Source organism: Mobula birostris, chromosome 17 (assembly GCF_030028105.1).
Source record: "Mobula birostris isolate sMobBir1 chromosome 17, sMobBir1.hap1, whole genome shotgun sequence".
Lineage (NCBI taxonomy): Eukaryota > Metazoa > Chordata > Chondrichthyes > Myliobatiformes > Myliobatidae > Mobula > Mobula birostris.
In genome coordinates, this window is record NC_092386.1 from 16167010 (window position 1) to 16183595 (window position 16586).

A 16586-nucleotide genomic window follows, 5' to 3' on the forward strand; every position below is an offset into this window, starting at 1 on the left:
AAAAAACACCAGAGAGACATCCTGCAATTATCAATAAACCAGTTGTTTAGAATCAAAGGACCTTGCCTGGTGTCTCAGTGCTGGGTGAGTCTGCACCTGCACCAACCTCTGTCACAGTGCTCACTCTCACAATTCCCAAAGTCATTTACTCCCACCAGATTTATAAACTCGCTCTCTTTTACACGTTGACAAATACAGTACTGTGCAAAAGTCTTGGCAGCTTTAAATGGGACTCTGGTGATCGAGAAGTGCCTAAGAATTTTGCACAGTACTGTACATGTCACTCCAGATGCTCCAGTGTTCCATTTGGGAGAAATTGACGAGGGAGAACAAATGCTAGCATTACTGGCAATGTCCAGATCCTTTGAATAAATAACTTTAAAAATGGAATATAAGTCCTTATAAAACTCTTGGAATGCATCATTAATATCTTTCGGTGTCGTCAGAGTATCACCTGTTGCATGAACATTGACTTTTCAAACTTTCGCTAATGCCGCACCTCCCCCTCGTACCCCGTCCGTTATATATTTATAAACACACATTCTTTTTCTCTCTCTCCTTTTTCTCCCTCTGTCCTTCTCACTATACTGCTTGCCCATCCTCTGGGTTCCCCCCCCCCAAGTCCCCATTTTCTTTCTCCCTAGGCCTCCTGTCCCATGATCCTCTCATATCCCTTTTGCCAATCACCTGTCCAGCTCTTAGCTCCATCCCTCCCCCTCCTGTCTTCTCCTATCATGTTGGATCTCCCCCTCCCCCTCCCACTTTCAAATCTCTTACTAGCTCTTCTTTCAGTTAGTCCTGACGAAGGGTCTCGGCCCGAAACGTCGACTGTACCTCTTCCTAGAGATGCTGCCTGGCCTGCTGCATTCACCAGCGACTTTGATGTGTGCTGCTTGAATTTCCAGCATCTGCAGATTTCCTCGTGTTTGCTGATCTAATAGCTGGGATGATAGATATTGATTCTCTTTGTTTTATACACCTTGCCAGAAGCTTACCAGCTTTCTCCCCCGATTCAAATGGCCTTTGTCTTGCCCTGAAAAGCCAGAATTCTACTTTCTGGGATAATATTAGATTGTATTGATATTTCAGCCGTGTTAGTTCTCTCAAATCTTTGGATGACATCCGCCGCTTCAATTTTGTCTCAATCACTTTGATTTTATTTTCTAAGTTTGTAATTTTCTGATTACTCTGTTTTTTTTTTAAATATAAGAAGTATATTGAATAGTATATCCCCTCAAAACTGCCTTCAGGGCTTCCCAGTTAGTCCCTGCCGAGGAGGCCGTAGGTGTATTTATCTCTAATACTCCTTGCTTTGTTGTCTCACAGCTTGCCTAAATATTGAATCTTGTAACATGGATGAATTAAATCTCCATCTATGTGACTGCATTCTCTTGTACTGAGGTATTGTCTCTAGACAAACCCAAGCATGATCTAATATTATAATATTACCAATTTCACATTGAAACACAGACTGAATAAGTGACTTGGATATAAGGAAGAAATCAATTCTTGTGTATATTTTATGAACTGCAGAAAAAAATGTGTAATCCCTCCCATTGGCGCCAAACATCCACAAGCCCGAGGGCTTTACACATTTTTTTGCACCATCACAGTGAGTTTTGAGGTTCTATATGACAACATCTTACTACAGTCGATGATTGGATTGATTATCAAATTAAAATCTCCCCCAAGTATAATATCATAAGCTCCAATAGAATGTAACTTTCCTTCAGGATCAACAAAAAATCCTGCATCTTCTCTATTAGGTGCATATCTGTTTGCTAAAATAATATGTTGCCTATGTACTTCATGTGATGTAGACAGATGGTCATCATTGTATTTGTCAATGTCCGGAAAAGTAAATGCCTTGAAGATGAATAGCATTCCAAAGATTAATTATCTGTTCCAATCGTTATCAGTGCAAATCCCATTAACATATTTTAAGCAATTTGATAAAATAATTAAGGCTTTTATTTGGAATGGTAAGCGCCCACACTTAAACTTTAGCAAATTACAATTGCCATTTGAAAGGTGGGGGGGCTTAGGTTTGCCAAAGTTAATATATCATTACTATGCCTTTACTCTTAAACATTTAGCACATTGGTCTCTCCCTCTGGAGAGAGCACTTCCTTGGTATCGTATTGAGTGTTCTGCTCTTCCTCCCAGCCCTCCATTACAATGTTTGTCTATCACGTTACCTCCTGAGGCAAGGTCTCACCCAATTATATCACATATGCATGTGCTTTGGAATAAAATAGCCAGATTATTTAAATTTAATCCATATTTGAATGAAGCCTTGAGTATCTGGGTGAATCCAAAGTTGTGTATTGATAAGTCCCCTTTCTTCTGGAGGGAATGGCAAGGGAAAGGTATAATTAAATTGGGAGACCTTTATAATGGTGACAGTTTAAAATCTTTTAATCGATTAACCCAACAGTACGACATCTCTATCACAGTTTTGGAGATCTCTTCAACTGCATTATTTGCTACATACAACTTTTGGTTCTACACAGCAACCCCCACAAGTTGCTACAATACTGTCTACTGTACTGGCTGCTTATGGTAAAGGTCATGAAGCCTCAACTTATTATTCAGCTTTAACACAAATCTCTGGGGACAAATTTCTGTTGGGTCTTAAAGGAGCATGGGAAAAGGACCTGAGTGTGACTTTTCCTGAGTGTGACTTTTGAGACAAAGGAGTGGGACAAAATTTGCAAAAATGTCAATACCTGAGGGTGTCAAGAGACTCCAGCAAGGTTACAGAGATTAGGGTTGAAAAACACCCCTGAATGCTGGTACTGTGAGGCGGATAAAGGGGACTTAGTACATGCTCTCTGGTCCTGTCCCAGCACTCAAGAATTTTGGATTATGATACATAAATATATTGGTGAAATTTCGGGTATTCAACTCCCTTTCTGCCCCAGACCTTTTGTCTTGGGAGACACACTTGGGTTACTTGGGGATAAACACTCTCAAAATTGGATCCTGACAAGTATAATGGTAGAAAGACAAATTATACTTAGAGTTTGGAGGAACTTGGGGGGACCATCATTTCAGGAGTGGGCCACAGAAATAGCCAAAGTGGCAGCTTTTGAACGCATGTCTTACAAACAGTTTGATAGATTGGACATCTATACATAAAAATGGGGCAAATATTTAGGTTTCCTGGGGGGTGGGGGGAAATAGTGGTGAACGTGTGGTGAAGCATATTGCTGGATGGCAGCCTTTTCTGTTATTAGAGGTCTAAATAGACACACATGGTTATTATATTGATGTTTATTTCTGCTATGTTTGATTTTTATTTTATGATTTTATGTTTTGTAAGCTATGATTTACATAATTTCAACACTGACTCAAGGGTTCGGGGAAAAATTTGTAAAAGAATTCAATAAAATTTAAATCATTAAAAAATGGAATATAATGTGGTTTAACATAATGCAGAATTCTAGCAATGTCTTTATTTTTCAATATACAGCCACTATAGGAAGTTTATTCAGTCACTAATATTTTAGTCATTGTTTGCTTTGAATATACTACTTCTGGAGAAGAGAGTTGACAGTGGGTTATTAACAGACATACAAGAAATGTAGTCCTGTATACAAAATTTTAAAGTTTGATCCGCGATAGTGACATCATGGTAACAGAAAACACTTAACCGCAGTAACTTACAGAGAGGAAAAATTGACCTTGCTCCACGTCTGTTGTCTGTACTTATACAGTAATACTGTGCAGTGAAAATTCACTACTCTTGAAATTTATATAGCCATATGTTGAACAAATAACCTCTATTGGTCTAACTTAATTGGTAATTCAGCACTTCCTCAGAAATATGTTTGCATTTTATTGTCCATTAGATACCATCGACCTTAAAGATCCAAATGTGGCTTGGGTGAAGTTTAACATAAATCATAATGGTGACTATGTTGTTGAATATGACAAGAGCAACATAAAGGAATTAATGGGATTATTACAAACTAATCACAAGGTTTTAAGTGATTGGGACCGAGCTGACCTTATCAATAATGCCTTTCTGCTTGCAAGGTAATGGATGTCTTTGGCTCTTTTATCATTCAATGCTCTACAAATGTGTATATTTTGTTATTGTTGTTAATTGAAGTCATGGGACAACATGGAACAGACCCTTCAACCCAACTATTCCGTGCCAACCGAGATGTCCGTCTGAGCCGATCACATGTTGGATTAGCGTGTAGAATTGCTGTTTTTCTCATAGTTTTCTAATAGCTTGCTTATGGTTTACAATATTCACCTTTATATCTGTAACTGTTCAGTAAATTTTCTAGAAAATAGATTATTTTTGTATTTACAAAAAGCTTCTGGATTTTTCTGGCATAGGTGAATCTGATAATTTCTTTTCCAATATTCTTATTATTAATTTTACATATAAGAATACAGAACAAAAGAAAAAAATATATCAATACATTATGCTAAATCACATATAAAGACTCCTTACCCTATATTCATATAGATTAATTAATTCATAACATTGAAATATAGTTATTTTATTATATTTAAAAAATCTAACCCATTACCAAGACCGAAGCTGATTAGTAAAGAAAAAAAGGAAGAAAAAAATTATTAGTCATCACCTGTACTTTAACAGCAAATCAGGTTTTGAAAATAATTTAAAACAGGTCCCCACAATGTTCGAAAGTCTTGGCTAGATTCAGAGATTGAACATCGAATCTTCTCTAAACTTAAACATGACATCACATCACGTAACCATTGGGCGTGAATAGGAGGAGCCGCATCTTTCCATTTAAGCAAGAGCCTCCTTCTGGCCATAAGAGACATAAAAGCCAAAATATGCAAGTCAGATGCCTCCAAAATAATATCCTTTCCTCCAACAATACCAAATAAAGCGGTCAAAGGATTAGGCTTAAAGTTTACTTTGAAAAGTATCGAGAAAGTGATTTTTAAATGGTTAATACTTCGTTATGTGCCCGCCACTCTCTCCTGCAACTTAAAGTAGTCCATAGGGCCCATATGACCAAGGATAAGTTGTCTCGTTTTTATTTAGATATATCTCCGTATTGTGATAAATGTAATAATGGAGAATCTTCACTCATTCATATGTTTTGGACATGTCCGAGTCTTGGAAAATATTGGAAAGAATCTGATAATTTAAAGATAAATTAACAGTGGAATGTGCTTTTATCTCTCAATTGAGTATCAGGCAACCACAACTTTTTCTTTGTTCTTGCAACACTTAATAAAATGGCCATAACCACCAAGTTTTATATCTGAATTAATATCACAAGATCGAACATCCATTTGCCTCTGTTTGGCCCATATCCCTGTAAATCAGGGGGTGAGAAATCTACAGCATATTATAGGGCCTTCGGCCCACAATGTAGTGCTGACCAAGGGCTTAGTGCACCCCAGGTTGGGAAGCCCAGTTGTACATCTTTCTTATCCATATACCTGTACAAATATCTTTTAAATGTTGTTGTTGTACCAGCCCCAACCACTTTTTCTGTCAGCTTGTTGTATATGTATCCACTGTTGTCTGCATGAGGAAGTTGCCTTTTGAGTCTCTTTTAAATCTTTGCTTCTCATCTTAAACCTTTCACCTCTAGTTCTTGATTCCCTTTCCCTGGGGAAAAGTGAAAGACTGTGTGCATTCACCCTATCTTTGCCCCTCATGATTTTATACGCCTCTAAGATTACCCTTCAGCTCCCTACGCTCCAATGAATAAAATCCCGACCTGCCACAATGCAATTAAAAACTTACCAAATTGCGCAGATTAATGTGTTTTGTTATCCTTTAGTGTAGGGAAAATGTCAGTCAAGAAGGTGCTGAATTTGACCAGCTATTTGAAGCAGGAAACTAGCACTATGCCGATAAGCGAAACCCTGTATCATCTGTACAATATCTACAAATTTGTGCAAATCAGAGGAGAGCTCACAATCTCTAATTGGATAAAGGTATCTGTTTCTTTTTACCTTCATGATCTTGTTAATTTACCATGTCCCTGAGCAACATCAGAATCAGCTTTATTATCAATGATCTACGTCATGAAATTTGTTGTTTTGTGGCAGCAGTACAGTGCAAATATCATACACTCAGTGGAGACAATACTGTACATTTGTATATGTGTATACGTTTGTGGTCTTCTGATGCTGTTTCGATGTTGAGTGCATTCTGTTGTAACCCATGGTTATTTGAGTTATTGATGTCTTCCTGTCAACTTGAACCAATTTGGCCATTCTCCTCTGACCTCTCTCACGAGCAAGGTATTTTCGCCCACAGAACTGCTGCTCACTGGATTTCTTTACTGTTTTGGGCACCATCCTCTGTAAACTCTAGAGACAGTTTTGCATGAAAATCCCAGGAGATCAACTGTTTCCGAGATTTTCTAACCACTCAAATCATTCCACGGTGAAAGTCACTTGGATCACATTTCTTCCCCATCTGAACAACCGAATCTCTTGCCCATGTCTACATGCTTTTATGCACCGAGTTGCTGCCACATGATTGGATGATTAGATATTTGCATTAAAGAGCAGGTGTACCTAAGAAAGTGGCCACTGAGTGTATGTCGTGTTTTATGGCAACAGTACAGTCCAATACATAAAAATATTACAAGGAACAAAAAAGTGCAAAAGAGGAATAGCAAGGTAGTGTTGTTGGGATCATGGATCTTTTGTTTTGTAAAATTAACTTATTCAGATTCTGACATATATCCAACAACCATAAACACGAGGTACTTTTAAAAAATGTATTCAATTACAGGATTGGGCTTTGCCAGCTAAGCCAGCATTTATTGCCCATCCCTAGTTGCCCTTGAGAAGGTGGTGATGAGCTGCCTTCTTGAACCACTGTAGTCCCTGTGGTGTAGGTATGTGCACAGTACTGTTAGAGAGGGAATTCCATGATTTTGACCCACTGACAATGAAGGAATGGCGATTATGTTTCCAAATCAGGATGGTGAGTGACTTGGAGGGAGATTTCCAAGTGTTGGCATTTGCAGGTATCTGTTGTTTTCGTTCTTCTAGATGGTAGTGGTCATGGGTCTGGAAGGTGCTGCCTTAGGAACTTTGGTGTCTTGTTGCAGTGCACCTTGTAGATAGCACACACTGCTGCATCTATTCGTCAATGGTAGAGGGATTGGATGCTTGTAGAAGGGGTATCAATCAAGTGGCACACATCAAAGTTGCTGGTGAACGCAGCAGGCCAGGCAGCATCTCTAGGAAGAGGTGCAGTCGACGTTTCAGGCCGAGACCCTTCGTCAGGACTAACTGAAGGAAGAGTGAGTAAGGGATTTGAAAGTTGGAGGGGGAGGGGGAGATCCAAAATGATAGGAGAAGACAGGAGGGGGAGGGATGGAGCCAAGAGCTAGACAGGTGATTGGCAAAAGGGGATACGAGAGGATCATGGGACAGGAGGTCCGGGAAGAAAGACAAGGGGGGGGGGGCCCAGAGGATGGGCAAGAGGTATATTCAGAGGGACAGAGGGAGAAAAAGGAGAGTGAGAGAAAGAATGTGTGTGGGTCGCTTTGTACTGGACGAGTGTTGATAGAGCTGCAATCATCCAGGCGAGTGGCAAGTATTCCATTGTACTCCTGACCTGAGCCTTGTAGATGGAGGACAAGCTTTGGGGAGACAGGAGCTGAGTTACATGCTGCAAGATTCCTATCCTTTGACCTGCTCAGGTAGCCACGGAGTTTATATGGCTAGACCATTTCAGTTTCCTGTCAGTGATAACCCCCAGGATGTTGATAATAGGGGATTCTGTGGTGGTGATGCCGCTGAATGTCAAGGGACGATGGTTAGAGCCTCTCTTGTTGGAGATGGTCATTGCCTGGCACTTGCGTGGCTCGAATGTTACTTGCCATTTGTCAGCCCAAGCTTGGATATTGTCCAGCTCCTGCTGCATTTGGGTATGAACTGCTTCACTATCTGAGGAGTCACATTGTCCAGTCATCTGCAAACATGCTCAATTCTGACCTGCAGATGCTGGAAATCTAGAGCGATGCACATAATGTGCTGGCAGAGCTTAGCAGGTCAGGCAACATCTATAGGTGGGACTATACTTGACGTTTCAGGCCGAGATTGATACTTAAAATTCCAACAGTGCTGCTTTGTTTTTCAAAGCCATTCATGTGCAAACTGACACTTCTGGAGGGGAATTAATTTGTGTTAGTTTAGATTTAGATTCAGCGATACAGCATGGTAACAGGCCGCACTGTCTAATTATATCCATGTGACCAGTTAACCTACTAACCTGTACGTCTTCGGAATGTGGGAGGAAACTGAAGCACCCGGAAGAAATCAGTTGTTCCAGAACGTACAAACTCCTCACAGACTGTGGAGGAATTGAATCTGGGTCACTGACACTGTAATATCATTACGCTAACCACTTCACTTCCATGCTGCCCCAAGTTTGTGGAGATGTTCACCAGACATTCAACAATATAACAAGTCATGTGACCATGCATCTCTACCTGAATACTTTTTGCTCTCTTTTTGCACTAATTTGATTATGTTGCATGACATATTTATATTTTTAAAAATACACTTCTTATTATAATTTGTTTTTTTCTAATTGCGCATTGCAATGTACTCAAAACAATAAATGTTATGACATTTGCCAGTGATATTAAAGCTGATTCTAATTCTATTTCTGTATGGAGTGAATGTGTGTGCAATAGATTCATTCATCAAGCAAAGGTTCTTCAGAGCTTTGCTGGGAGAAGATCGGTCAAATTGATTCAAAGCAAGCGTCTTATTTGTGCATACAATAGGGCCAAGTTTTATTAGCACTGCCTGTTCTGACAGTTGGTATCATCATCGTGATGTGCCTTGTCATATGGTGTGGGCAATCATGTTCTTAGCAAATTTTTCTACAGAACTGGTTTGCAGTGCCTTTACAAGATGGCTGACCCCAGCCATTATCAATACTCTTCAGAGATTATCAGCCTGGTTGCATAACAGCACTAGCTGCTCTCATGATCATTCAACACCTGCTCCAATGGTTTCACATGACCCTGATCGCGGGGTGTAAGCAGGTGCTACACCTTGCCCAAGGGTGACCTGCAGGGTAGCGTAGGGACGGAGCGAAGGAACGCCTAACACTTCCTTTCGTCAAGACGTATCTCCAGCCTGTCACCCGTTCTGACAGTACAAGTTGTTTTGAAGTGGCTCTCCCTGTTCATCTTCACAACTGGCAATGGGTATCCACTGTGTATTAGGTACCCTTAATTTATTTATTGGCGTCCTCTGAAAGCTGTCCCCCACCGTGGTAATAATTGCAATCTCCATCTCAGCTCATGCCACTTGCCCAATAACCACCTGCCCACGTGGTCATGGGGAGAGTGTAAAAATTCCTTGCTGACAGCACTGGAACTGACCTCTCAACTCTGCCCTGAGCTGTGATACCATTGGGCTAACTGCTACATCACCGTGATGGCCCACGTGGATGTTGGATGTTGGAAGTAAGAATGGTGGGTGTCTAGAACATCCTGCTGGGGACAATGGTAGTGGCAGTTATATTAGGACCATTTAAAAGCTTTTAGTTAAGCACATGGATGTTGGAAAATTTGAGGTCTATGTAGGAAGAAAGGTTAGATTGATCTTAGAATAGGTAAAAAGGTCAGCACAACATTGTGGACCGAAGGGCACGGACTGTACTGTACTGTTCTATCTTCTAGACTCTCCTCCATAACCACCACCAACTGCACCACACCAGCACCAGATGCACCCATTTTCCTTTGTGTATTTTATATTGGTGCTGCATGTGAAACAAAAGCCTTTCCAAGAGCAAGCCCAATTCAATAGCATGGGGTACGTGATTGAATTTCCAAACAACGTGCCTACAGCTAAATGATGTACTGCCCAGCTGATAATCTTTAGCAAACTGAAACTGAGGAAAAAATAAAATGTCATTATTCTCACAATTCCATCAAACTATATGATTCTGCAAATGCTACTTTTTATAAACTTTCACATTCGAGATTTCGTATCATTTCCAGTGCACAAGTGTAAAGGGCAACAAAATAATTGTTACTCTGTATCTGATCCAGCACAAAAACCACAGTAAGATAAACATATTAAGAAGAAACACAAAAATACATAAGATAGCTTTTATACATAGATTGATTGTATGTCCACAAAGTGACGGTGGGCACAGGAGTGTTAAAATGTAAGGTGACTCTAACAGGAAGTGATAAAGTAGTCATGGTGTGGAGAGGTGGCATAGTGGGTGATGGTGTTCATCTGCCTCACTGCTTGCTGAAAATAAATGTTTTTGAATCTGATGTTCCTGGTTTGAATGCTACACAGCCTCCTCCATGATAGGTGTGGGTCAACAGGCCATCAGCAGGGTGTGCAAGATCCTTCATTATGTTACTGGACTTTTTCCAACACTTTTCTATCTATAAAGTGTGTCCTTGATGACTGACAGGCTGGTGCTGGTAAGGACATGAACCTTAAAACCCACTGGACTAATATTCTCTGCTAATAGAACTTATTGAATAATTATCTTTTGCCACAACATAGAACATTACAGGCCCTTCATCTCATGATGTTGCACCTATCCTTTAACCTTCTCTAAGATCAATGTTATCCTTCCCTCCCACATAGCCCTCCATTCCACAGATTGGAATGCCTTTGAAATCTGATAACTGCCACTGATAAGCTGGAATATACTTTATTCATCACATCCAAACTGTATGTGTCTGTGTTGCAGGATTATATTTTTGATATTTTTGGACAACTGATTGACCAACAAACCTGGAGCAACAATGGTACCATCGCTGAAAGACTACTTCGTTCCCAACTACTTACTGTAGCATGCGATTTGAATTATGATACCTGTGTTCAGAATGCAAGTGATCTGTTTGGCAAGTGGATGAATTCTTCAGACTTCAGTTTGTAAGTAGCTTCAGTGACATTTCCTTCATGCTTTACGTTCAGGGGCCTGTTTTGAATCAAGTAATTATCTTTGGTTTTGTTATTTTTGTTCCTACTTGTAGAATTTTATTGCAATATTTGAATTGCAGATTGAAGGTAGAGCAGTGGATGTAGTGTATATAGTTTTCAGTAAGGCATTTGATAAGGTTCCCCATGCAAGGCTCATTCAGAAAGTAATGAGGCATGGGATCCAGAATTGGCTTAACCACAGAAGACAAAAGGTGGTTGTAGGTATGGAGGATGGTGACCAGTGGTGTCCCGCAGGATCTGTTCTGGGACCCCTCCTCTTTGTGACTTTTATAAATGACCTGGATGAGGAAGTAGAAAGGTGGGTTAGTAAGTTTGCTGATAACACAAAGGTTGGGGGTGTTGTGGATAGTCTGGAGGGTTGTCAGAGGTTACAGCGGGATATTGATAGGATTCAGAACTGGACTGAGAAGTGGCAGATGGAGTTCAACCCAGATAAGTGTGAAGTGCTTCATTACGGTAGGTCAAATTTGAAGACAGAATATAACATTAATGGTAAGACTCTTGGCAGTGTGGAGGATCAGCAAGATCTTGGGGTCCATGTCCAGAGGATACTCAAAGCTGCTGCGCAGGTTGACAGTGTTGTTAAGAAAGCGTATGGTGTGTTGGCCTTCATCAACCGTGCGACTGAGTTCAAGAGCCGTGAGGTAAAGTTACAGCTATACAAGGCTTTAGAGTTCTGTATTCAGTTCTGGTCACCACATTACAGGAAGGATGCAGATGCTATAGAGAGAGTGCAGAAGAGATTTACAAGGACGTTACCTCAATTGAAGAGCATGCTTTATGAGAATAGGTTGAGTGAACTTGGCCTTTTCTCCCTGGAGCAATGGAGAATAAAAGGTGACCTGATAGAGGTGTATAAGATGATAAGAGGTATTGATCGTGTGGGTAGCCAGAGGCTTTCCCCAGGGCTGAAATGGCTAATATGAGGGGGCATAGTTTAAAGGTGCTTGGAAGTAGTTACAAAGGGGATGTCAGAGGTAAATTTTTCACACAGAGAGTGGTGGGTGTATGGAATGAACTGCCAGCGAAGGTGGTAGAGGCAGATATAATAGGGTCTTTTAAGGGATTCTTAGATAGGTACATGGAGCTTCAAAAAACAGAGGGCTATGTGGTCGGGAAATTCTAGTCAGCTTGTAGAGTAGATTACATTATCGGCACAATATTGTGAGCTGAAGGGCCAGTCATGTGCTGTAGATTTTCTATGTACTGCGCTGTATGTATAATATACATTTTAAAATGTCTTAAATTGAAATTCCACTAATCATTAAAACCAAAATCTGAGTGGGTTTGTAAATCTAAATGCATTTGTGTTATTATTAAATTATTGGATTGGGTCTGGCTGCAAAGGTTGGATTTTACCAAAATTCTGCGTGTTTTGTATTTATTAGTGCATTGATATGAGCTGAAGTTGTTTACATTCCATGTATCAGAGTGCTGTGGATTTTACCCCATGGTTAGCTTGTTCATCGATGGTGAAGGACAATTATTTAAGAAGATAAATTATTGAAAGGCCTAGATAGGGTTGGTGTGGAGAGAATGTTTTCAACAGTGGGGAAGTTGAGGATCAGAGGACACAGCCGCAGAACAGAAAGTCATCCCTTTAGAACAGAGATGAGGAGGAAATCTCTTTAGCCAGAGGGTGGTGAATCTATGGAATTTATTACCACAGACGGCTGTGAGGTCATTTGGTATATTTGAAGCAGAAGTTGATGGGTTAATTTGAATTTATTTATATTTTACATCTGTCCCACAACATGAGGGAGTAAAAATCTCTGCATTATGACTCCGTCGCAATGTACAGACGTGTGAATTTATAAGCCTAATGGCTTGTAGAAAGAAGCTTCCTGTAGCCAGTCAGTCCTGGCTTTAACGCTGCGGTAGCATTTGCCAGACTGAAGCAGCCGAAACAGTTTATGGTTGGGATGACTGGTGTCCCTGATGATCTTCCAGGCCTTTTTTTTTTTTTACACACACCTGCTGCTGTAAATGTCCTCAATGGAGGGAAGTTCACATCCACAGATCTGCTGGGCTGTCCGTATCACGCTCTGCAGAGCCCAGCAATCAAGGTTGGTGCACTTTCCATACCAGGTGGTGATACAGCCAGTCAGGATGCTCTCAATGGTGACCCTGTAATAGGTCTTGAGGATTTTGGGGCCCTTGCCAAAATTCTTCAATCACCTGAGGTAGAAGAGACACTGTGGTGCTTTTATTGCCACACAGCCAGTGTGTACAGTCCAGAACTTGAAACTACTGACCCTCTCAACTGCAGACCCATTGATGTTGATCGGGGTGAGCCTGTCTCCATTCCTTCTGTAATCTACAATCAGCTCTTTTATTTTTTGGACATTGAGGGAGAGGTTGTTATCTTGGCACCACTGTGTAAGGTGTCAAACTCTCCTCTGTAGGCTGATTCATCACCGCTAGAAATAAGGCCAATCCAAGTCATTGCATCTGTGAACTTGATCAGTTTGGAGCTGTGTGTGGCAGCACAGTCGTGGGTGTAAAGGGAGTAGAGGAGGGGACTCAGGACACAACCCTGGGGGGGGGAGGTGCTGAAGTGTGATGAAGGTCAGAGGGGCATGGGTGAGGGAGCTCATCCTTACCAACTGTCGGCGATCCGATAGGAAGTCTAGGATCCAGCTGCACAAGGTGGAGTGCAGGCTAAGGTCTTTGTGCTTCCTGTCAAGTCTGAAGGGAATTATGATGTTGAATGCTGAACTGTAGGCCAAGAACAGCGTTCTAACGTATGCATCCCTCTTCTCCAGGTGAGTGAGGACAGCATGTAGTGCTGTGGCTGTGGCATCATTAATAGACCAGCTCTGTTAGTAGGCAGTAGCATGCTGCAGATGCAGTCTTTAACTATCCTCTCAAAGCATTTGCTTATAATTGAATTGAGTGCGACAGAGCACCAGTCGTTCAGGCATGCTAACTTAGTTTTCTGAGGTACGGGGTCAATGATGGACGATTTGAAACAGGAGGGCATTACACACTGGGAGAGGGAGAGAATAAAAATGTCTGCAAACACACCTGCCGGCTATTCCGCACACACTTTGAGGATGCGCCCTGGGACGCTGTCCGGCCCCGCTGCCTTCCGGCTGTTGACATGTTGGAATCTTCTTTGTACCTCAGCTTCTCAGATGGCCAAAGTGCAGTTCTCATCTGCAGCTGTCATTGGGGGTTCAGTCCTATCAACCTCAAATCGAGCATAAAAAAACATATAGCTCGTCCGGGAACGAGGCGGCAATATGGGCTGTACTGCTGTGTTTCCTCATAAGTTCATGATGGTGTGCAGTCCCTGCCATATCCTGCGTGTGTCATTGTTACAGAGCTGTGACTGGATTTTGTCATTGTTGCCCTTTTGCCACCTTGATGGCTCTACGTAAATCATAGTGGCATCGCTTGTGCTCCTGTTAGTCTCCGGATGTGAAGGCTTTATCCTTTGTGTTGACAGCAACACGCACTGAACTAGTTATCCAAGGCTTCTGGTTTGGGTAGACCTGGATGATTTTTGGGGAGCAATGTCTTCAATGCCCTTCCGAATGAAGCTTGTGACGACCTCTGTGTGTTAGGAAATGTCCTTATCTTGAAAAACCTTTCGGGTGATGCTGTCAAAGCAGTCTTGTAACATTGAGTCTGATTGGTTGGACTAGCAGTGGATAGTATTTACTATGGCTGTCTCCTGTTGCAGTTTCTGCCTGTAGGTGGGCAGGAGCAAGATGGAAGGAAGAATGGTCAGACTTTCCAAACGGAGGGGCGGAGAAGTACTTTGCAGGTGTTGCGGAAGGGAGAGCAGCAGTGGTCGAGTATGCTTCCTCTCCTTGTGCCCACCTCGATGTTTTCACAAAACTTCAGCCAAGCTCTGGTCAGTACGTCTTGGGTAAAGTCTTCAGTGATGACGAAAGCAGCCTCCGGGTGTGTGGTTTCATGGATATTGATGGTTTTGCATCGTTCATTGAAAGGCAGATTGGTATCGGCCCAAGGTGGGACGTACACACTTGTAATAATAACAGACATGAATTCTCCAGGCAGCTAGGAGGGTCAACATAGCATCAGAAGGTACTCCAGATCCGGAGAGCAAAAGGATTTGAGGGTGTGCGTGCTACTGGCGGTCGCAACAAGCATTGTTCACTATGAAACATACCCCCCTCTTTCTCCTTTATTTTTCCCAGGCTTTAATTTTCTTGATTAGCGAGGGTGTCAAAGGTAACTGGGAGAAGGCACAACAATGGAGTTCAGAAGGAAAATAAATCGGCCATGCTCAGATGGTGAAGAAGCCTCGATGGGTTGAATGGCCTCATTCTGCTCCTATGTATAATTGTCTAATCAACTTTTATGCCCTTTTCTAATTGCCCTTAAGAATGTGGTGATGAGTTGCCAGTGGAAATGCTCTCACAATCATATTGCTGAAGATTTTGAGGATGTAGACTTGGTAATGATGAAGAATAGTGAACTATTTCGAAATCAATATGTCGTGTGACTAGAAATTGCCATTACCATGTGCCTGTTCTTGTTTTATTTTAGTCACAGATTTTGGTAGAACCTGTTAAAACGTAGAACAGTACTGTACAGGAATAGGTTCTTCAGTCCACATGTATACTGAACTATTGCCTCTACATGATCTATATCCCCCCCTCCATTCCCTGCCTCTTAAAGGGCCACTATTATACCTGCTTCCATCATTGCCCAGGGCAGAGGTAGTTCATGAGTTCATTGTCTGTTCAGTAATCTGATGACAGAGGTGAAGAAACTCTTCCTAAAGCACTGAGTGTGGGTCTTCATGCTCCTAGACCTCCTCTCTGATGGTAGTAATGAGAAAAGAGCACGTCCTGGTGATGAGGTCCTTAATGATCAATTCCGACTTTTTGAGACATCACCTTTTTGAAAATGTCCTCGCTGGTGGGCAGCCTGGTGCTGATGATGGAGCTGGCTGAGTTTGCAATCCTCTACAGCTTTATCCGACCCTGTGGAGTGGACCCTCCATAGCAGATGGTGATGCAATCGTTTAACTGGTACCTGAAGTAATTCACAAGAGTCTTTGATGACATACCAAATCTCCTCAAACCCCTCATGAAATATAATGAAATCTGAGGTGAGAAATGAAAGTATTCAGATGGTATAATTCACACGTTTTGTTTAGGTACCAGTTTGGTTCCATTATTTTGAAGCTTAAGTTAAGATGCATTGTTTGAATTAATAGAAAAAATATCCCAGAATTACACCTCATTTTACTTCTGTATTGTCTTTTTTTCTAAAGTGTCTATTTAATTTCCTTTTCCTCCCCAGTCCTCTCCCCTTTCTCCCTACTCCACCTTTTCTAAAATATCTGACTCAGTTGAGTTTCTTTTATTTGCAGGTTACCATCAGATCTAGATATGATCATCTTCAGTGTTGGAGCCCGTACTGATGAGGGCTGGACGTTCATGAACCAGATAGTTAATTATCTGCAATCAGAGATGGATCGAACGAAAATACTTAGAGCAATGTCAAAAACCGACAATGTTGACTATCTGTACTGGTTTGTAGGGTGTTGACTTTCAAACTGAGTAATAGTTTATTGAACTAGTATTATAGGTACAATCAAGATGGAAGCAGTGCATTTATTTTCCCCTTTTCTAATCTGTTCC

At 41.4% G+C, this 16586-nt stretch overlaps 1 protein-coding gene and 1 long non-coding RNA gene across 3 annotated transcripts in view; one reads left to right on the forward strand and one right to left on the reverse strand.

Moving 5' to 3' along the window:
* Positions 1-16586, forward strand: part of LOC140211526 (leucyl-cystinyl aminopeptidase-like) — a 95793-nt gene that overhangs the window by 62133 nt on the left and 17074 nt on the right. The window contains exons 11-14 of the mRNA XM_072281315.1: positions 3855-4041; positions 5790-5946; positions 10709-10893; positions 16316-16477. Coding sequence (XP_072137416.1) covers positions 3855-4041; positions 5790-5946; positions 10709-10893; positions 16316-16477 — 691 coding nt within the window. The remainder of the gene's footprint in view (positions 1-3854; positions 4042-5789; positions 5947-10708; positions 10894-16315; positions 16478-16586) is intronic.
* The window catches only part of LOC140211528 (uncharacterized), a 90814-nt gene that overhangs the window by 26040 nt on the left and 48188 nt on the right, over positions 1-16586 (reverse strand). The gene's annotated exons all lie outside the window — the stretch shown is intronic.